Source organism: Alternaria triticimaculans (assembly GCF_023758025.1).
Source record: "Alternaria triticimaculans strain BMP 0046 chromosome Unknown scaffold_4, whole genome shotgun sequence".
Taxonomy (NCBI): Eukaryota; Fungi; Ascomycota; class Dothideomycetes; order Pleosporales; family Pleosporaceae; genus Alternaria; species Alternaria triticimaculans.
The window spans coordinates 1,295,939-1,317,393 of record NW_026055961.1 but is presented as its reverse complement, the minus strand read 5'-3'; the positions used below and the strand labels follow the sequence as shown (position 1 = coordinate 1,317,393).

Genomic DNA, 21,455 nt, shown 5'->3' with positions numbered 1-21,455 from the left:
CAAACGAGAACGGGCTCTTTCCCACATCGGGGCTTCGTGGACTTATCGGTAGTGCAAACAGCCCGTCGTCCTTGTCGTCTTCATCTGCAGGTCCAGGGGGGTCCCGTGACTGGAACATGGGCGCAGGGCCGGATAGCGCATTCAGTGAACCCATCATGCCAGCGCCTTGCTGCTCTGTGATGAACTGCGGCGGGGCCTGGGGAACGACCTTGCGAGGTGGCGCTGCAGGCTCAGACTGCGGTTGCTGTGGAGGTTTCGCCGCAAGTGCCGACGGGTTGGCTCCCTTGAAGACGGAAAAGGAGCTAATGGCGATGTCTGAGGACTCAGGTGAGAGAGGGTTGGAGAAGCCCGGCGTGCTGCTGCTCGGTGTGAGGTCTCGCTCGCTCGTGCCCAGTCGCAGGCCAGCCAGCTTGTCCATCAGCCTGCCTCCGCCTGGAGATCGTGGGCTAGCTGGACCCTTCATCGGGGCTAACGTCGGCTCCCCCAACGAGATGCTCAGGCCGGCTGGTTTGGCATTGACGCCAAACGTTGATTCGATCCACTCCTTCTCCTGCACCACCATGAGCAGGCCAATGCCCTCGACGTTGTTGCGCGACTCGGCCTCAATCTCTTTCTGCAAGACCTGTAACCGCTTCTTGGCCCAGATGGTGTGCAGCACGCCCTTCTTGCCGGCTGCACGCGCGGAGGCTCCGAGTTCAGGCGGAAACAGGGCGGGCAGAGGGTTGGTGTGCCAGACCACAGGCGATATACTAGCGTCCTGGGGCCGTAGCGTGAGTGTGACGCTGGTGGGCACCGCAACGCCCGGAGGCAGCAGGAAATACATGCGGTTCACGTCGTTGGCAGGCTGGTCGTCGGCCGGCAGCACGCGCGTGCTGCCGTCCCACGAGATGTGCCAGTCGCCGCGCACCCCGCGCGTCGTGTCGTCGTCCTCCCACTCTACCATGAGGATCTTGGTGCCCGTCGTGGCATTGGCGTGGCCCGCCTCGTATTCGTAGCGGGCAAGCGCGTTGGTGCTCGAGATGCTCGGCGACTCGACCTCATCCTTCGCTGGCTGCCGCGTGCTGGTGTCGAGCGAGGTGAAGGGAACCGGCGCTGGAGACGCCATGGCAAAGGTGGAGTTCGGATGTCGAGGGCGCGATGCAGGCGGCGCGGTGCAGTACGTCTATACAACTGGGTGGGGGCGGAATACGAGTCTAGGTGTTAATAACGGCCACGGCAAAATGGTAGTCTCTACGGGCCCGCACTCGACGGCGTGCAACGCGATGCAGTCGACAGAGCCTAGATGCTGCCCCCGCAACCTGCTTGCAACTTGGATGGCAAACTCGAAGCGGCCGTTGTGCTGGTCGTCTGTTGCTGTACGCGTCGACTTGCAGCGTCGCATTCCGCCCCATGTTCTCGCTAAAATTAGAGGCCTCTCTTCAGCAGCAACATGCGACTGTCGCGCCAACCCTCTACAGCCAATCACCGTCACATATGCACCAAAGAGGCGTTGTAATCTTGAGCGATACGCTCGTTTCAGCTTCAATTCTCTCCTCCATCCATGGGCGCTCACTCGAGCCCCATCCAACTCTACTATACATGTTGGCGCCTGGGTGCTGCGCTAGCTTCCCATGCACTCCATGTGCCCCTTTCCAAACACGCCCCAGATTCGGCCGTGAAATCGTCACCCGTAAAGTCCCTCCAACGCCATCCAGTCGATGCTGCTGCGCCCTAGAAATGCTGCATTGCTCCCGTGGAGCCAATGGTATCCAAATTACAAAAAGTGGGTATCGTAGTGAAGAAAATATATGCAAAGAAATAAGCAAAGCGCTTTTGTGGTGGTCGAAAGAGGTATGGCGAGTGACAGACGTAGAGAGAATGTAGTTCGCGAAGAGAAACACCAGACCAGGATGCATACCAGCAGAAGAGCCAGGCTTTTTAGATGAGTAAAAAGTCCCAGTTCTTCTGGCGCATCATGTCCCGCCAGTGGACACTCTGGGTGTTGCCCTTCGCGAGGTTGTCGTCGTTGACCTGCCATACCTCTTCCAAGAGGTTCTTGACTCGTCCGTACGAGCCAAAGTTAGCAGCCTCGCCCAAGAGGGCGGAGCGCTCAGCAAACATGCTGCGGAATCCTGACTGTTGCACCGAGACGGAGCCAGCGACCAAAAGGGGCCATACAAGGGAGCGGTCAAATCCGTCGGGTCCGGCAGGAATGTACTCCATAGCCTTGCAAAGGGCGCTGACCAGGTTGACGAATGTGGCCGATGTGCGGTCGAAGTCTGGCACTAGGCTGCACAAGTAGATCCGGGCGGCTAGACGGTACACTGCCGTCATGTTGCGGCGAAGCTGCCTTGGGAGAATCTCGCCGGTAGATGTGTAGGCGCTGTTGAGCGATCCTTGGGGAGGCTCAGTCAAGCTGATTTGCTCACCGAGGAGCTTGATGTGCGCGCAAAGCTGGACAACATCCATGTTCTCGTTCTTCAGCGCTTCGAGGCAAGCAATCTCCGAGATCAGGTACATGATGCGATCTTCACAGCCCATGAGTTCGGCGAGGCCAGACGATGCGTCAGCAATGAGCTTCTCGCGGTAGGTGTCAGCGAAAGATGGTGTCCTGCCCAGCATGGTAGCGCCGAGGATGTCGATCCAGGAAGCCAGTGTCATGTTGAAGGGAGGCTGAGCGTGTGCTTGTCCGTTCATCGCGATCATCTGCGCGGGAAGCTCGAGCCTGTGAACAAGGTTCTGGACTGCTTCGAAGTGTCCATGCCACGGGATGTCCATCAGGCCATCGTTGAATCGGCCGACTGAGCACTGGAAAAAGATCATACCAAGCGCGGCCTCGAGAGTCTGACCATGCTGGCTGTCGCTGTAGAGCGCCGCAGTGAGTTGCTGAACGGTTTCTCCGCGGTGCCGTTGGATGTCTTGGTCGATCACTTCTCCCACAAGTCCTTGAGTAGTCTTCATGTGTAGCGCAGATATGCTCATGCAGCAGTGTAGGTAAGCCTTGTTGGACTCCAGAGCTGGAATGATCACATCGCGCTGCGCAGCGCCGGGCTGGTTTGTCTCAAGAACCGGGAATGCTGTGGGCATGATGTTGTCGAGGAAATGGCTGAGAAGATGGCGATCACAGTCTTCGACCTGAATGGAGGGCTGGTGTGATGGGCTGAAAGCACCGTAGGTAGTGTAGTCAAAGATGGGAAATTCGAGGGGCTCCTCAATGTACGATTCGCGGCGCTCGAAGTAATCTTTCTGGATCCAGTCGTCCGTGGGATAGATGTGAGCGGGCGGAGTTTGGTAGTGACTGTAAGATGACAGTGTGGAATCGCGACGAGTTGGAATGTCGTTGATGAACATTTGGCTTTCGGTCTTGATGTCGATGTCGTAGGGTACGTAGTGACCTGGGTGGGTGAAAGTGGGGGCGAACATTGGCGGAGGCATTGACGAGTTGTAGAAGTCAGGTGTGACAGTGGGGTTGAAGTTGTAGTCCAGCGAGTTCTGGGAGTCGACAGATGGCGCGCGAGTGCAGCTGACACCGTCTGAGAAGGTGTCGGCAGTTTGCATGGAATGGCACAGGCTTGGTGGTGTGTTGGTGCCCATTGCGCCGCTCTGTGCTGTCTTCTCATTAAGCTTGGTGCGCTTGATGATGTTCTTGATGACTTCTTTTTGAGTCCGCCTTTGTTCATTGTTGCTCCACCACATTGGCCTCTTGTATTCGCACTTGAGACCAAGGTGTTTGCAGGCGCGGCAAGATGGTTTGCCCTCATCACACTTCTTCCGTCGCAGGCGACATGTGAAGCACCCTGCAGAGGTCCCGTTAGTCAACCGTCCATGCGCAGGATCCCTGCATGTCATCGAAAGGGTGGTCCTTACCTGATCGTGAACGACGGTGCATTTTTGCTGCAGCTTGTTGCTTTGCTGCATTAGCAGCATTTGTAGTCCCTACCATGGTGGAGGACTGTTTGGTAGCGGATGGGGGAGCGGACGAGGAGGACATGGACGCTTGATGTACCCAGAGCGGTGGTATATGAGGAAAGCCAGTAAACAATGCGGCAATAACGACTAACGCGCGACGGGACGATTCGTAAGGGACAGGATGGCAGGGCTCGACCGGGCTGCTCGTAATTAAAGATGGGTATTCAAAGCCTGACCAGCGGGCTTGATGTGAAGGAAGGAGCGGAACCAAATTATGCGGTCTACCTGTTGCGTGGAGAAGTATTAGTGAAGGACATGTACCTTATATCTACCACGAACGGCAGAATGTTCACAAATATTGCTGAATCTATAATTGGAGTCCCTGCTATCAGGCCGGGTGGTCATCCAACGGGAGGGAGATGCGAACGCCATGCAGCACACGCACGCGGCACACTGATTGGACGACTAGTCCTGGCGTGCAGCCTGATGTCGACATTTGGGGTCATTCTGTGCTCCCAGCTATTTTGGGGCTCTCTACCCGCCGCGCTAGAGCCAACAGCAGCACTTAGCGCGTATATCTCCACGGCTATCGATCGGCTTACTGGTCCCCGCAACGACTTTAGCAAGTTAAATGACCCATTTAGTACTGGAAGCATACTCCCATGTCGCCTTGAGAGTTTTTGCTGACCGGGGCCGTATGCCTTGATCCCCTCTTGTGCCAACCTCCTTGCGGGGCACTATCGAGGTGCGTCCAAGAGCGGCCTAGGAAGTACATGAAGCGGCTGCGATAAGTGGCCGGCCCGGACGTTACTGGTGGCCTTGTGCAGTGTGCAGATCCCGTACTGCAGTATGCCAAGTATGTAGATGATGGCATAGCATCTGCAAGTCCCATGTACGTGGTGTATTGGTACCTGCCCGCGTGTCGACACCAACAAAGGTACAGCGACTCGTGGTCCCACGAGATGCGGCTGCTACTCGAATCTATTCGCCTGTGCTACGTTCAGCCAGAACGTTCGGGCTTTCGCGGGCAGAGTCACGCAGACTCGAGGCGGCCCAATTCGCGTGCACGCTGTCGTGATCATTTCCACAGCGGGACTTGACCAGCTAGTAGCTAGGCGAACGAAAACGTAGACCGCATTGTCGACCAAACACGGCAGGTCGGTTGATGGTGTTTTCCCGAGCTACGCGGTAGAGGACAACCTTGGAAGTAGAGTGGGTGAGCCTTCGAGTAACGCGGCGAGTTAGCATGGCACGACAGGCAGTGGCATCCAGTCAGCGTGCGCTCCCACGCGAAGCAAGTCGCTTGTGCATGTTGACGGGGTTGGAATTTGCAGGACAAGCTTTCTCTAGTGAAGCTGTGTATCCAATGACAGCATCCATCGTCCTAGCTTACACTGCGGGGCAAGCCACCGGCAAGGAAATCTCGGTGGGTGACAGGGAAGGGCCGCTGCTAAGTATAGGCCCTTAATTATGTTGCCGGTTCAAAGTAAATGCCCATAATTAGTCGTCCTTCGTCATGCCTGCAAGACAGGTGAAGCGAGACCCGTTCGGGATGTGATACCACTTGCTAGACGTGCGATTGGTTACCGACAATTACAATCAATACTTGGTAGTCCACGAATGGCCCTCTAGCGACTAGGTACCTCTTCGGACGGTTGGGCATGCACGGGATTGCTCACCTGACAATGCGCATTCATGCTTTGGCCGTCATGTTCCCGCTGAAAGCCGCTATCGTTCCCCGGTATCTGGATATGATACTGCCTTCCATGCATCCTGTTGGATTCCTTGGGGTGATGAAGATGAGGCGGATTAGATTGAGATGGCCAATCTGGCCAACGGCACAATTGGACAATTTCATCGCTCGCTTTCGGGTACCACTTGTGGTAGTGGTGATGAAAATCTAACCGGGTCTTGAGCGCCATGCGCAGAGCTTTCGGAGCCGGATGCTCACGAGCAGTTTGTGACTCTTCGTAATGCACGGAAATGTGGGACGAGAGCCGTTCTGCTGGTATTTCACGAACTATGCAGCACGTAGCACAAGAGAAAGAAATTCTGTTCAGCTTGGCGCGGTTCATCGAGGTTGCTGGGGAGCATGCTTGATGCTTGCACAACTTGCGGTCTGGTAGTCTGGTCGTGGGAAGTCGTCTCCGCACGCTGATTCGCCTTTGGCATCCACGCTTCAACGAGGCCATGGTGATAGTGGAACACCAGACTCAAAAGATGCGGCTGGCCGCAGGACCACTCAGTCACGGGGTCGTGGTGAAGGAGCTCTGCGAGCGACCGTTGGTCGGCAAGGTAATGAGGGTCCCATGGCGAGCCGTCGTGGATGGGCTAGGTGCTAGGTGGTGGTGTGCAACGGTCGGAGCGGCGGTCTGGCATGGCATCGCAACGGTAGCAGATAGCCGGTGGGCCACTGGGGACGCTTGTGGGATGAGTCAAGGTTCGGGGGATTGTGCTAGCATGCTGATTGTGCTAGCATCCAGGTCGCACGACAACGCAAAAGACATCGAGGTAGGTCCGACGGGCAGGAGAGTGCTCGCAATGCTCGGGAAACGCGACTACAGCGATGACGACAGGCTGGTGTGCTCGAGTCGGCGGCGGCGCGCACGGCTGCAGGCTGCACACAGCCGTCGAGCACGGAACGCATCCGCATGTGATATGGTTGTGCCAATATCGCTTGCTGCATGTCGCTGATGAGGCTGTCGGCTAGCGACCTCAACCAGCCACAGTCCTGGGACCCAGTCGACGCTCCGAACCGAAGCTTCACCGACACCGCGCGCAGAGGCTCGAAGGTCAAGTGACATCCAGAATGACCTGCCATGACTTGGTCGCGGTGGCGGTGGTGATGCGACTGGACGAAAAACATCCCGAGGTACGTACTCTGGGGCTGCGCAGGCACCGCGAAGCAGCCAACAGCACGCGGGCACGGCATGGCCAGCTCAGATCGTCGTCGCATCTGCACTCGACAAGCGGCGACGCGATCCGCTGCCGTCGACCCTGATCCTGAGTGGATCCGTGACGGCCCTGGCCTCTTCATGCGTCTGGCCCGCGCTGCGAGGTATTAATGGCAGTTAATGTCCTCATCGAGCAGAATTAGCCCGCCAGCCAATCTGCAGCCCAGCGAATGGGGGCCGTCTCACGCCCTCTCAACGCTCGAGTCTAAGCGCCAGCCTAACCCTCGACCAGCATGCGGGCGGGAAAGGCCCGGATTCACATTGGCCGAGAAGCGGTGTCGCTCGTCGAGTCGACTGCCTCAGTGGCCGGCTTAAGCAGGCATGCGCTGTCTCGTGCAGCTGCGAAGTGTGATATTGTCGAACCACACTCCCCCACCGTCAACGGCGCCCAAGCAGCCTTTACAAAAGACCCTCAAGCGCTCTCCACCCGAAGGGTCTCTTTCTCCGTTTTCGATCGTTGTGCTGTTACTGTGTGTGTGCCATGCTCGCGACACTCGCCCGGAATAGTTGTTAGCAGCCTCCCGAACAACCAAATTCCCTCTCACAGAGCGTGTACGCTCCAAACCCGTGATCATGGTAAGCTAGACTCTCAGTCCTCTCCATGTGCGGTTCTGACATCCCGATCAGCAGGCCATGACACCCATCACCCCGCTGGAGCCGGGCGTGGAAATGTTCGAACGAGGAAAGACACAGTCGTTCTTCTCCAATGCTCTAACGGCCCGCTCATCGCTAGAGCGCCCGGTTTCTCACATCAGTGTCGCATACACCGACATCGAGGATGATTCTAGCGAATTCGAAGAGTTCAGTGGCTCATCTGTATGTATATTCTGGCCCTTCACCAAATGCGACACTGACTTTCCAAAGAGCGACAACAGGCGAAGTCAAACAACGATTTCTACTTTTGAGGAAGTACGGACACCTGCGGAAGAAGTACGACCACAGTTCGCCTATTGGCCAGAACGGAAGTCAGTAGAAGGCCCCAGAGGACCACACCTCTTCCGCGCCTCAGTGTCGTCCAGCGACTTTCCGTTTGACGAGGGCCAAGTAATGCAGATGTCGCCTCTCCTGCCAAAAGAAACTCCACTTCGTCTTCCAACCTCCTTCCGAGAGGCCACTCCCGAAACCATTGTCCCCCAGAGAGAGTACAACAATATCGCTCTCGCCGTTGCCCACTTGGACAACGCTGAAGTGCGCGCCTGGACTTCCAAAGACGTTGCGACCTGGATGTATCAGAACGGATTTGAAGACGACGTAATTGACAAGTTCATGGAGCACGACATCTCCGGTGCGGTACTACTGGATCTGCAGTTCGACGACCTGAAGGAGTTGGAGATTCAGTCCTTTGGCAAGAGACATCAGCTGTGGAACCAAATCGATTCTCTGCGCACTGCCGACGGGCTGATGTCGCCAACTGCCCCAGCAGCCATCCCGACTCCTTTCGAAGACATTGAACGACCATGCACAGAGGCACGGAACAGGTCCAAGAGCAAGGGCAGGAAAGCTAGTCGACGCGATAAGTTGCGAGGGAACCACATGACAGACGATGTTATCACACCTGCGCATTCCGTCTCCATTGTAGCGATCGAACAGCTGCTTCCCAAGCCACACGTGTGCGCAAAGGGTGAACGATGCGCCAAATGGAGGAAGCAACAGCGGCAACTTGCCAGACTTCAACAGGAACACGGCTTCCCGATCTCGCCCGAGAAGGGTGGTCACATCTTCATAGCGGGTGATCCAGGCAACCCCCAAACAGCATCCCACGCTGTCGAGAACGTCCACCGCCCGAACTCTGAAGCTACCCCTTCTGTTGTGGTGCCGTCTGTTGTAGCATCGTCCGACGTCCTTGGGCCTGGTCAGCTACCTGATTTCAGTCTTCAAGACCTAGAAAAGTTTGAGCAACGCGACCCGCAAGACAATGTGCGACAGTTCCTCACCCTACAAGGCCAGCAGCCCTTCGTCAGCGCTACTCCAATCGAGGCTCCTCCAACCCCGCCTACAGAATCATACCCACCTCGTCCCTTCTTGGTGATACCACAGCAATCGCACTACCCGCAGGTTTCAGCCTTTTCTGCATCTACATCGGCGCATACAACAAAGTCTTTCGATCCATTCAGTCGCTCACCCTCAACTCCAGCTCTGCATCCCCCGGAGTTCATGCCAGCACCTCATTCAAATCTCAAGAGCCTTCCCAAGTTGACGATTCCTCCCGCACGTTCAATGTCTGCCCAACCGGCTGGTAACCCACGCCAAGGAGTCCCAGTACAACAGTACCTCGCACCCGACACCGCATTCTCGCCATGTAGGACAGCGTCACCAGGTGGCGTCTACCGGTTCGGCACGCCCTTCTCCGAGATGGACGTTCCTGTGACTGCTGTGCAACAGGAGCCACTTAGTCGCGACACAAGCCAGTCCGTGCCTCCGAACATGCAGTACCAGCCCCAAATCCAAAGAGTTGGATCGCGTCACGACCGAAGGCGCCCCTCGTTGCCCATGCCGGCGCTTGCTGAGGATCGCGTGTTCAGCCCAACCGCCCACTCAGATGACGACACCCTGCGCGGAACCATTTTCGACGACTCGGTCAGTACTAGCGACAGCGCTGGCTCGTCGCCGCTCAAAGCTACCCAGCCATTCGCCAGCGAAGCTAGTGACACGATTGCGCCTTTGCACAAGGGAGGCTTTGTGTACAAGGGAGTAAACCACCACGGATGGATGAAGAAGCGCCGCACGAAGCTCCTGCGTCACGAATGGCAAGACCACCACTTCCGCCTCCAGGGCACACAGCTAGCTATGCATCCCAATGAGCTTCCGTCTTCATCCGCACTGCAGACGATCGACGTGGACGACTACGCAGTAGCATGCTCATCCATCGCTTCCAACAAGCTCTCTGCCAAGTTCAAGGCTCTGAAGCTCTCCTCGGGTCATCACAAGGAGAAGTCAGCTGCTTCTACTCCTGCCTTTGAGTTCCAGCTTGTGCCTGCCGCACCTGGAAAAGGCGATGTCAAAAAGGTGATGCCCAACGGCAAGGTCCAGCACTTTGCTGTAACCACCAAAGACCAGAGAATTGACTGGATGCGTGAGCTCATGTTGGCCAAGGCCTTGAAGGCTAAGAGCGACGGCTACGAAGTCAATATCAATGGCGCTAACATGTGATGGCTACACTTACATGGCCATCACACTTTCCTCTACTAGTCTGTTCTTGTTTCAATTGTTTTTGGTCTAGCAAGCGAGCGTATGTTTTGTCGTCTTCTTGATTTCTGCGCAATCTCCTCTTCCTCAGTCCGATCATGATCCGCTATTATACCCTTTCCGTTGTTCTTTTTGTTTCGCGCCATCCTGCATGTTACTGCTATTTGTGTCTTCTCCCAATCTCTTGGAGGCAGCATATATTTACTTTCACTACTGCATACATCTAAAGACTTGGAACGCTGAGCGGGGCCGCAAGGTCAGGGAACATTTGGTTATTCTTTGGTTTGAACATGGTAATGTCTTGGTCATTTTGCTCGAGCGTGGAGGTCTTGCAACAATCACTCCTTGAATCGGGTGGTATTTTTTTGCTTTGACTAAAAGCTGTCCTTATGTTGAGATGAAGTGAGATGGATGCAAGTGTGGGGCGGGAAGGTGAAGGGAACATCTAGGTACTATCCATGAATACGAATGAACGTCATACTACAAACTCTTCCTATAACCACCCATCGCCGTGCTTCCACGTATAGATACCACTTCATCACCGCCTTCCGAAGCATCCATGCTCGTCACTTGCTTTAAAACACTCGGTCTCCGACGTTGTTCTCGTGGGGTCGCCCCGGCGGTGTGCGTTGTTCTCCCCCGGCCGAAAGCAGCCCCATCACGAAACCACGTCGGCCCCCAAATACGTCAACCACGAATATAGTCAACGTATCCACAAAATACCGCTAATTATGATCAGTTTATCCTGAGTTCTTATTTCAAATTCTCGATTGCTAAATCGGATCTTAAGGCCCTTAAACACACATGCCACCTGGTCCGCTCGCTTGACTTCGCGCATGAACCTCCATCACTCGCATGTGAAACGTCACCCCATATGTGACATGCTAAGCGACGATGTGCGATACGTTCAGCTCAATCGTTCGTTCACAAGGCATACTGCTAAATGCCTTGGACGATTGGGTTACCGCGGGGCTGGATCGGGCTGGGAGGTGACAAATGTTTGATATTGCACTACTCATCAAATGACAGATTAAAGTTTTTGAGTGTGGAGTTTTGGCAATATGACGGTTCGGTGACAGGGCATTGATTGGGGGTCTTGGATATGTTTGTGTGACTTCGGTGAAACGATGAGATAATTATTGGAAACGATATGCGAAATATCGACTTATTGGAGTGTGTCCGAGAGCGGGGGAAATCGGAGCTGGAGCCGTACACCACTTCAACTTCATCTCTACTCCCATCGCTCCTCCGAGGTTGCATTGCTCTCAGCTCAGCTCGCAGGCAAAACAGACGTTCAATCCGCGTCGCACAACGTCCGACTCGCTCCCTCGCCGGGAAGTTTGATAGCACAATCCCCATCTTCTCCACCACCATCACACAAGTCCATGCCAGCGACCAAGGAGCTTAATCTCAGAGCCTCTCTCTCGGTGCTCCTAGGTGAGCACCAACGTGCGAATGACAGCGGCTAATTGCATAGGTGCACTTTTTTCCAACTAGATGATGCACGTTACAAGGCAAGGTCGCACTGACAGCTGTCAAAATCTCTGGTGCGTCGTGACATGAGCGCGAAGTGATGGTAGTGTCGGTAGTGATGGACCATGGGCGCGGAGATTGTTGCTGTTACGGTGGTAGCTTGAGCGGCTATTCTGAGGGGAGCACGTGTGATGAGTTGGACGAGGCGATGTTGTACGAACCTGCGTATGGAGTCGGAGATCGACTACGTGACCATTGCTTGAAGCTCGGTATGGAAGACCAGATGCATAGTTTGGGGCTGTGTATATGAGCTGACAATGGACGATCAAAGCCACACCGATGTTGTTAATCAAGTGTGATATGCATGCTGGCACAGTGGAGGGATGATCATGCCAGCAAAACTGCAATGTAGTGCAAGCATGGACAAGAATATATTACTAGATACCAAGAAGGAAATCGAGCAAGCTCGTACAGTTCGACCATTACATACATATTTAAGAAAAAGAATTAACCAGACGTCTGCCACCATGTATGTACAAACTCTCCATGCCACGAACGTGGTCCAAGAGGTGGGAGACCGGTCAAGCTCTGTCCGTGTACTGATGAGGTACCAGAACATGCCTCATGACTGAGACAGTGTTGTGTAGAGCTATCGGTATAATAACACAAGACTCGTCGCGTGGTTGTCCATGGTCATACTGCAAGTGTAGCTGGCGTGTGTATGACTTGCGAATGATCGAGTGTGCGTCGAGTGTTCTGAATCGAAGGTAGGAGATGGTGCAATCGAGCAGCTGATATGGCGGTTGTCGTAGTGCGATATAAGAGTCGAAGAATGTCCTCATCGTGAAGAGGTTTACTCCTCATCGTCTTCGGCCGCGCCAACTTTGGTGTCCCAAAGGGGCCCACCCTGTGGGTTAGGAGCGGGAGCAGCTTCAGCGTTGCGCCCCCAGACTGGCCTTCTCCCTGCGTCAGGAGCGGGAGCAGCTTCAGCATCGCGCCCCCAAACTGGCTTTCTCCCTGCGTCAGGAGCGGGAGCAGCTTCAGCGTCGCGTCCCCAAACGGGCTTATGCTTCTGTGGGTTAGGAGCGGGTGCTGCTTCAGCGTTGCGTCCCCAAACGGGCTTCGTTCCGGGCTTCACCCACTTCCCAGCTTCAGGAGCGCGTCCCCAGACGGGCTTATGCTTCTGTGGGTTAGGAGCGGGAGCAGCTTCAGCGTTGCGTCCCCAAACGGGCTTCGTTCCGGGATACACCCACTTCGGTGGGCCAGGAGCGGGAGCAGCTTCAGCGTTGCGTCCCCAAACGGGCTTCGTTCCGGGATACACCCACTTCGGTGGGCCAGGAGCGGGTGCTGCTTCAGCGTCGCGTCCCCAGACGGGCTTATGCTTCTGTGGGCTAGGAGCGGGTGCTGCTTCAGCGTTGCGTCCCCAAACGGGCTTATGCGTTGCTTCAGCGGGTGCTGCTTCAGCGTTGCGTCCCCAAACGGGCTTTCTCGTTCCCTCAGCAGCGGGTGCAGCGACGGGGGCAGGAACTGGCAAGGCGGCACTGTTAACAGTGACCGACAGGATGGCGGAGGCGATGAAGGCGGAGATCTTCATGATGTCGAACTTGGATAGATCGTGTGGTAAAGTATCGTGAAGGTTGGAGAGGATCGACTGTTGATCAGATGGTTGATGCTGATCCTTGAAGGTGCAGACGATGTCGAAAGATATTGGTGCGTGCTGGGGAGAGTACTTAAGTTCGAGAGGGAGATGTAATCACACGAGAGAACCTAACGGAGGCGTTCTTTTTCTCTATTGACACCCCAGAACATGAATAGGCCACATTGTTGCTCAATAGACCTTCGGGTCGCCCAAGTCCGATAAGTGAAGGCAAGCCCTCAAAGGGATCACTCTGAATGGAGGTCGGTTAAGCCCCAAAGCAAGGTTATCCAGAGCAAAGAGGTCTTCCAGGCCTTCGGGGGCGCCATGGATTACGGATAACTTGGTCCGAGAAGATTCAAAGCTCGCGGGGAGACGGCGAGCATACGCTTTGCGACAAGTGCAACAAGGGATTACTACAACGTTGAAAGCGAACGAGTTCTGGTGTTGTGATTACCTCTTTTGGGTCTGAATAGCTTCAATAGAAAAAAGAGGCTTGGCACGGCTCGCGTGCACTCGATATCAGCACAATGACGCGCCACATTATGAAAGATTGATTTTACTGGATCAAAGAACGCCTTCTGGAAGGTTCACGAGTAAACGACTCAGGATTGAGGTATCGGCGTTAAGGAGGCGGCTCAAAGGTGGAGTAGCTTTCATGGAGGTGTGATCGAGCAATATTACGCACATTAGCGCATGTCGAGAATGAAATCATCTTTGAGATCGAGAGAAAGAGACTTCAGGTCCACCAATGATTTTGGATCGATCGCAACCTGTGATCTGTACGACAATGGGCTCGCCCAGTGTTGACGTAGGAGGACCATGATGCAAGTGACTCTGCGAGGGCTTCCGAAAGAGCCGTTGTCCTAGAACAGCAGCGGTTTGACCAGCCGTAAACGGTAGATACGCTGAGAGGTGGAGAATATAGCATTGTCGGCAAGATGATTATGCAAGTGTCGCTCGCATGCAGGGTGCGCTTGGGGGCGTCTGACGACATATTTCGATGGAAAAGAAACACCTGCATGAATGCTCCTTGCCGTGCACCATGTGCCACGTGGGAAGGACACCCCTAGTCTGAATCCTTTGAATCGCGAACGGTTCCTGTTGGGCTTGTGAGTCTATTGGCAACGCAATACTGGTGGGATTACTGTCAGGGGAATCGTCAGCCAGGCTCGATGCGCCCTCTGAATACGAAAGTTTTCACTCCATGAGCTCTTTCGAAGTCGCCGGTTTCAGCTGGTGATATGAATGCGAAGGACTCGAGCGCCAGGAACACGTCGTGGTGTGTGTTGGGTTGTCTGAGCAGCCGCCTGGTCGATAAGGAGCTGATTAAGCTAGCGTCGCACGTGGCACCGCGCCAAAAGTTGCCGCGGGAAATCGTCGCGAATCACTGTGAGACGCCCATGAAAGCATGCATACGAGAACAGCCAGGTCCACGGCGCCTGCGTTCAGAACGGTGCTTTCGAGCTTGTCGAGGCGGCGGTCAGCATGGATTTGCTCGTCCTTGCAGGCTGGTAGCGGACGAAGCCGCCGACACATTACCACCCAAACGTCGGAGAAGCCCTACTACATCACCACGCCAATATTCTATGTCAATGCTGCCCCGCATGTCGGCCACCTGTATACCATGGTCCTCACGGACGTCATAAAGCGGTGGCATGAACTCAAAGGAGAAAAGGCGTTGCTATGCACCGGAACAGATGAACACGGCCTAAAGGTGGTTTACCTGGCAATGTGATAGTATTGCACTAAATCTGTAACAGGTTCAGAGAGCAGCTGCAAAGGCTGGCATTGACCCGAAACTGTTCTGCGATAAGGGTGCCGAGATCTTCAGAGTACGCATGCACGCATAACGAGCCCCCGCCATCGTTACTTACCTGTACGAGGAACTTGCAGCCAAAGCCGAGATCACGAACGATCACTTCGTACGGACGACGGATAGAGAACACAAGGAAGCTGTCGAGTATGCATGGGTACGAGAACTTGAGTTCAGACAGTGGAAAGCCATGTAGCTGATGGCGGACAGTTCCTGCTACAAGAGAAGGGCCTCATATACGAGCAGAAGCATGAGGGATGGTATTCAGTCACCGACGAATGCTTCTACCCACAGTCTGCCGTACAGCCATATCTTGACCCACCCACAGGGAGGAAGATGATGGTAAGATTTTGCTAGGGCGGCACTGTCGATCGATCTGACCAGGCCACAGACATCGATTGAGACTGGCAGTGAAGTAGAGTGGTCTTCAGAAGTCAACTATCACTTCCGGCTCTCGGCATTCCAGGATAAGTTGCTCGAGTTCTTCAAGAACAACCCCGAATGGATAACCCCAGAGCACCGCATGAAGGAGGTTGTGCAAGCGGTCGAATCAGGACTGGAGGACCTGTCTGTGTCTCGACCGTATGAACGACTAACATGGGGCATTCGAGTTCCCGGAGACGACTCGCAGACCATCTACGTATGGCTCGACGCGCTTATGAACTATGCGACCAAGGCCGGATACCCGTGGACACCGGGCCGCGAACAAGCAGGAGGCTGGCCCGCGGACTGTCATGTCATCGGTAAGGACATTGTGCGATTCCACTGCATTTACTGGCCCGCCTTCCTTATGGCTCTTGGACTTCCACTGCCCAAAAAGATTCTGACACACGCTCACTGGACTCTTGGAGGGTCCAAAATGTCCAAATCTACTGGCAGGGTTGTCGATCCTTTTCACGCCCTTGATCGGTTCGGTCCGGATGTTATGCGCTTTTACATGGCTCGCGAGGGTGGTATACAAGACGATGCGAGCTATGACAATTTCCGCATCATTGGTTTGTACAACAAGTTCTTGAACCAGCAACTTGGCAACCTGGCTTCCCGTGTTACACGAGGCAAGAAATGGAGTGTCCGTGGCGCAGTCGAACGTGTTGGTGGGTGGCCAGCGGAGGAGTGGGCGGAAGGACCAGGTTCCAAGTTCCGGAATAATTCTCTTGCTACCATCGCCTCGCAAGTAGATGCATCTTTTGATGCCTACGATCCGCGTAAAGCCGTGTCACAAATTGCAGAGTTTGTCCGAGGGGTAAGTCTACAGACTCTTCTTTCTGCCATCCTACTAACTTGACTAAGTCAAACGCTTTCTTTCAAATGTCGCAACCCTGGGACAAGGTCTTGACCTTTGGCCCAGGAGAGCCTGGCGAAGATGTCGACAAGATCATTTATCTTGCTGCTGAAGCACTTCGAATCACCGGTATCCTGTTACAGCCATACATGCCGAACAAAGCACGCATGCTACTTGACCAGCTGGGCGTACAGCAAGATCGAAGAACCTTTGAATACTGCAAGCCTGGCGCAGATATAGACTACGGAACTCCGTTGGTAGAGTTGGGTGCAGCGCATAAGGGTGTGTTGTTTCCCCCACTGCCGAGCGAGGGATGAGAGTTAGGTGTGGTGTACTATATGTATTTGTAGTTGCGAAGTATGGGCAATGAAATAACTCCAGAAGTGAATGCAGGTACACTCTGTGAAACTATGGAGCACGTGTTTGCGTCAATGCTTTAGTCGCTCGAATCTGATCGCGCAAGGGTGCTTTCGCAACAGATTTTCTTATAAGTACATTTTAACCATCAAGCATTGCTTGACAGGTGAGTTTGGTCAGGAGCTGATCTCGTGTGGCTGGGGCCTAGTGCCAAGACTACATCATCGGTCGTCGCGCGAACTTTGGATTTCTGAGTGAACATTTCCTACGACAGCACATTCACAAACACCACAACACCTCCACACCTTTCGCTCCTGAAGCTGCATCGCAACCTCCCAAACTCTGCACATCTTTCTCTAGCGGTTGCGAAAGCACAACACAAAGCACCGCGCACGCGCCTCCACGCAGGATCTATTCACCATGGCCGCCCCCAAGCCGGGCGGCTTCAAGATGTCGCTGGGGGCACTGAAGACGAAGCCAGGGCTGAAATCTTCTCCCGCACAGAAAGACACCAAAAAGACCAAGCTTTTGCTCGGTGACGACGAACCAGACGATTCGAATACGCAACAGGAGATCACGGGATGGGACGCAGCAGAGGGCGGCGCGGTCGATGCCAACGGGAAAAAAGAGAAGGAGGGACCGCGCATCATTCCAGCTTTACCCAACCGCGATTGGCGAGCAGAGGCACGGCGGAAACAACTTGCGAAAGCACCCCATCAGCAAGCGCAAAATGTCACGATCGATGAGAGCAAGATGGAGGAGCCGAAGGTGCAATATGGCCTTACGATCATCAAGAAAGACGAAGCGCATGAAAATGGAGCTGCGGAAGCGGAAGCCGCGGAGCCGATGGAGGTGGAGCAAGACAATCTCACGGAAGAGCAGCGGCTCGAGAAGAAGGCACTCGACGCGCTGATCAGCGGCAAATCCACGGACAACGATCTCGTGATTCCTGTACAATCAGAAGAGGACGCACTCTTAAACGATCTCAACAATGCGCCCGACGCGCCCACCCTCGAAGCATACGAAGCTACCCCGATTGAAGGCTTCGGCGCGGCGCTCCTACGTGGTATGGGTTGGAAGGACGGCGATGCAATAGGCAAGAACGGTCCTGCTGCGAAACCGAAAGAAGTCAAACGACGACCAGCGCTGCTTGGCATAGGCGCAAAGGAAGATGCTGCAATAGGCGTTGAGCTAGGTGAATGGGGTGGTGGCAAAGGCAAAGGGAAGAAGGTCGCGCAGAGCTACAACCCCGTTACGCTGCGGAACAAGGTCACCGGTGAGATGATCACAGAAGAGGAGCTAAAGGCCAAACTGGAGGCTCAGAGCTTGATCCCAGACGAGAAGCCGTCAAGAAGCAAGAGCAAATACGACGACGACAGCGAAGACGACGAGCGAAGGCGCGAGAAGCGGAAAGAAAAGCGAGATGACTGCGACCGCGACCGCGACCGCCGACGCGACGACGACTATGACAGCGAGCGGAGGAAAGACAAAGACCGCCGAAGAGACAAGGACGACTACTACGACAGCGACCGCCGCCGAGACAAGCGGAGAGAGCGAACCCGAGACGACGACTATGATAGCGAGCGCAGGCGCGAGAAGCGAAGAGAACGTAGCCGTAGCCCCGACGACCGAAAGGAAAAGCGCCGCGATCGGTACCGTAGCAGGAGTCGAGAATCGAAGCGCAAGAGCGATAGGCGGGACCGTAGTCGCAGTCGTGACTCGGATGATCGCAGGAAACGGAGGAAAGATAGGGAGTACGAGGATGAGGAGAGGTACGAGAAGAGGCGTAGGGATGATAGGAACTATAAGTAGTGTTTAGACGGGTTGGGCATAACGGTATCAGACAGTATGAAGCTGCATGTATCTGGCGTTTTATATTGGCATCTTACGGGCATAGCATAGACATGAATGGGTGTCTTCATGATGAAAGTATGTAATTCTTGGTTTCACTACACTGCGCTATGTAGCTGGACTCCGACCAGGAGTTTCGACAGAGACGTAGATAATTCATACGATCGTACAAATCGAGTATCTTGCAGAACTTGTTGACAATACATTGACTTGTACTAGTTTGCAAATATTGTGTCTTGGCCACTCACCCAGAGCACTACATTATTTAAAAACGAACTGACTGCGGTTTACTAGTATTTCTCTTGCTCAATTTATACACGAATAAGTCTATATACTTGATATTCTACATAGCTTTGAGCAGGAATATCAAGGTAAGCTTGCATGAGTATTCGATGAGCGAGTTTCTGTCCTGTTGTCATTTCCAGATTGAAAACCTTGAATCCACCAAAATTGCCCACAATCAGTATGATACTTCCACTCGCCTCCAAGTTGAATCGCCAGTCCACCTTTGGTGGGAAAAAAAGGTACAGTCACTTGCTGCTTCTTTGAATGTACTCGTGCAGGCACAGAAGCACAGCACAACGCGATGAAGTAAGACGGGATACAATCGCAATGCAGGTGTATGTCCAAAGTCTAATACATTGTGTTGTGAATGGTTTGAGTGGTTCATGTTCTGTTAAATTTCGGCGTGTAGCAGAAAGACTAGTTGTCATATCATCTCATTCCATTATAAGCCATATTAAATATCATTTACTAGTACATTCATTCGCCATCTAGACAACTCTTATGCGTGCTAATTCCCAAATCGTAACTATGCGGTGCAACTTAGACAATCAAAACGCCAGTGGTATATGTTAATGCCAAAAGCTCAAAACAAAACAAACTGAATATGTACAAAAGGGGTATACATTGAGAAATTAGAAGTTGCGCGAGGGTAGTGGGGATGGGTCCTGGGCGGGCATAGGGTAGCCATTTCCGGTGTGTGATACATAGCCATTGGTAAGAGAGTTGCCGTTGGTGTATCCGTTGGTGTAGCCATTGGTTGTCGGGACGGCCATTTGCGAGTTACCCCGGTAGTATTGCTGGCTATCTGCAGCGCCATCGCCCATGTGGTGGTGGGGGTGGGTTCGTCCGGTCTCACCGCCCTCCTCGAAGACTTGCATCTCGGTCTGCTTGGACTGGTGGTTCTTGGTGCGCGTGGCAGGTAGGAAGTCGATGAAGAAGCTGAAGACGTAGAAGCAGTAGATGAAGGATACACACCACTCGAGAACAGCAGCCACGTTATAGATGTGCTGCTTGGAGCATACCGCAAAGGCGATGGCGAGGCACACTTCGGTGATGATGAAGAAGAGTTTGATCCAGAAGGAGATTCGGAGGATGGAGTGCTCGCGGTAGTGTATGCCTAGGCGCTGGTACTCCCAGCAAATGAAGATTGCTGAGACGATGTAGCCGATAATGAAAACACCAAGAAAGATGTTATGCAGTCTGTTGTGGTTCTTGCAATCGAAGATAGTAAGGAGGATCAGACCGGCGGCACCGACTATGGCGGCGACGGTTGCGCAACCTGAGTAGATCTTCTGCCAATGAGACGTATTTGGCGCAAGTTTGTTGGTGTGTCGCAACCAGCGCTCGAAAATGAAGGCGAGATCGAAGGTTACGACAGTAACGGCGGACATGGCAATGAACATGGCTTTGAGGTAATCCGCACCGATGTCTGGATGCCGTTAGCATTGTATGGATCGTAGAGTGCCCATTCTGCATAACTCACCAGAAATGTAAGGGATGTTTTGCCCTTCGCTCATCGTCACGTAGTGCGGTTTGCCGGTGGCCGCCCAGTACACCAACATGGTGATGAGCATAGCAGTCCATACTACTGCGGAGAAGATGGGGACGACCCAATACGAGAGCCCCAACATGCTGGCTGATGTCCCTCGACGGTCTTCTGAGATTTGCAGGTAGAACGGCGATGAGTCCTGTTGCGACTCCAAGGGGTATCCAACGCGCTTGCGACGGGAGTGTGCGGATAGGGTAACACGGCACGCGACCAGAGGGTGAAGTGAGGGAAGTGAAGCAGGAAAGACACGAGGACGCGATCAGCAGCAGGGAGCAGGCCTAAGAAGATGAGAGGGGACCAAAAGCAGATATGATGGCAAGACAGTCCGCGGCGCAATGAAAGTCTCATACAAGCGGTGTTGTTGCTAGGACGCGACTATGATGTCACGGCTCCACGACTAAGCCGGCTTGCGTAAGATCCCGCCGCCTCCGATTCGATCGCAGTGCTGGACGTCACAAGCAAGGCGCAGACTCTTCGATTGCGCGGAGTGAAGATCGTGGATGCTTCCCAACACCTGCGGACGAAATCTCACGTCAACCTTGGAAGGCTTACTGATGATGATGCGGCGACGAGCCTCTGCGGGTGTGGCTGCTGCAGAGTCGCGATAGGACTAACGCCATGTTTGTGCGGCTGGCGCATCGAATCTGCCTCAACAACCTTGCCATCGAGATTCGAGGCCAGGCGACGCAGAGCTCGATTTCGCTCAAACGCAACGCAGAGTTTCAGCGTCAGCACTACGGTGACACGTCCGAGGACCAGGCTGTTGTCGCAGCGAGAGACCCGACATCGTGAGGTCCATGTGACTTACGATGCTCGGCAGTATTGCGCGGCCTGATATGGCTGTCACTCCGTCGTGAGGTGGAGCGCGTTGCTAGTGGTGCGCGACATCCAGGCCTTCAGTGCTCCGGCCTTGATAGTTTTACAAAACTACTCCCGAACTCCAGTGTGGCCTGTTGCTGGTGCAAGTGCATAGCAGCCTGCGATATGGTTTCGAGACCAGTCGATGCATTCGGGCTTTTATCCAGAACCCGGGGTAGGTGCGCGCAATTGTGTCGCGTATGTCGCGCGTCGGACCTGCCACCTGATCAGCCTACTTACTGCAGTCCTTTATTCCTGGAAAATTGCTGCCAGTCATTTCTTGGACGGTCGCAGGAGTAGCGGTGACTATGTGTCCAGAG

At 54.1% G+C, this 21,455-nt stretch overlaps 6 protein-coding genes across 6 annotated transcripts; 3 read left to right on the top strand and 3 right to left on the bottom strand.

Annotated features, from left to right (window-relative positions):
* Positions 1–1,917: 1,917 nt before the first annotated feature.
* Positions 1,918–3,868, bottom strand: J4E78_004008 (uncharacterized protein; the record flags this gene model as incomplete). The annotated part of the gene is made up of 2 exons (XM_049364640.1): positions 1,918–3,776; positions 3,847–3,868. The coding sequence occupies 2 exons, from the start codon at positions 3,866–3,868 to the stop codon at positions 1,918–1,920; spliced, it is 1,881 nt and encodes a 626-aa protein (XP_049223718.1).
* A 3,547-nt stretch (positions 3,869–7,415) lies between these two features.
* J4E78_004007 (uncharacterized protein) lies at positions 7,416–9,992 on the top strand (the record flags this gene model as incomplete). The annotated part of the gene is made up of 3 exons (XM_049364639.1): positions 7,416–7,418; positions 7,470–7,658; positions 7,707–9,992. The coding sequence occupies 3 exons, from the start codon at positions 7,416–7,418 to the stop codon at positions 9,990–9,992; spliced, it is 2,478 nt and encodes an 825-aa protein (XP_049223717.1).
* A 2,362-nt stretch (positions 9,993–12,354) lies between these two features.
* Positions 12,355–13,095, bottom strand: J4E78_004006 (uncharacterized protein; the record flags this gene model as incomplete). Its single annotated transcript, XM_049364638.1, has 1 exon — positions 12,355–13,095. One exon carries the CDS (start codon positions 13,093–13,095, stop codon positions 12,355–12,357), a length of 741 nt encoding a protein of 246 aa, XP_049223716.1.
* Positions 13,096–14,764: 1,669 nt separating this feature from the next.
* On the top strand, positions 14,765–16,552 carry J4E78_004005 (uncharacterized protein; the record flags this gene model as incomplete). The annotated part of the gene is made up of 6 exons (XM_049364637.1): positions 14,765–14,854; positions 14,901–14,972; positions 15,024–15,110; positions 15,164–15,295; positions 15,345–16,196; positions 16,244–16,552. 6 exons carry the CDS (start codon positions 14,765–14,767, stop codon positions 16,550–16,552), a joined length of 1,542 nt encoding a protein of 513 aa, XP_049223715.1.
* Positions 16,553–17,012: 460 nt separating this feature from the next.
* J4E78_004004 (uncharacterized protein) lies at positions 17,013–18,404 on the top strand (the record flags this gene model as incomplete). Its single annotated transcript, XM_049364636.1, has 1 exon — positions 17,013–18,404. The coding sequence occupies one exon, from the start codon at positions 17,013–17,015 to the stop codon at positions 18,402–18,404; it is 1,392 nt and encodes a 463-aa protein (XP_049223714.1).
* Positions 18,405–19,360: 956 nt separating this feature from the next.
* On the bottom strand, positions 19,361–20,359 carry J4E78_004003 (uncharacterized protein; the record flags this gene model as incomplete). The annotated part of the gene is made up of 2 exons (XM_049364635.1): positions 19,361–20,157; positions 20,212–20,359. 2 exons carry the CDS (start codon positions 20,357–20,359, stop codon positions 19,361–19,363), a joined length of 945 nt encoding a protein of 314 aa, XP_049223713.1.
* Positions 20,360–21,455: the final 1,096 nt, after the last annotated feature.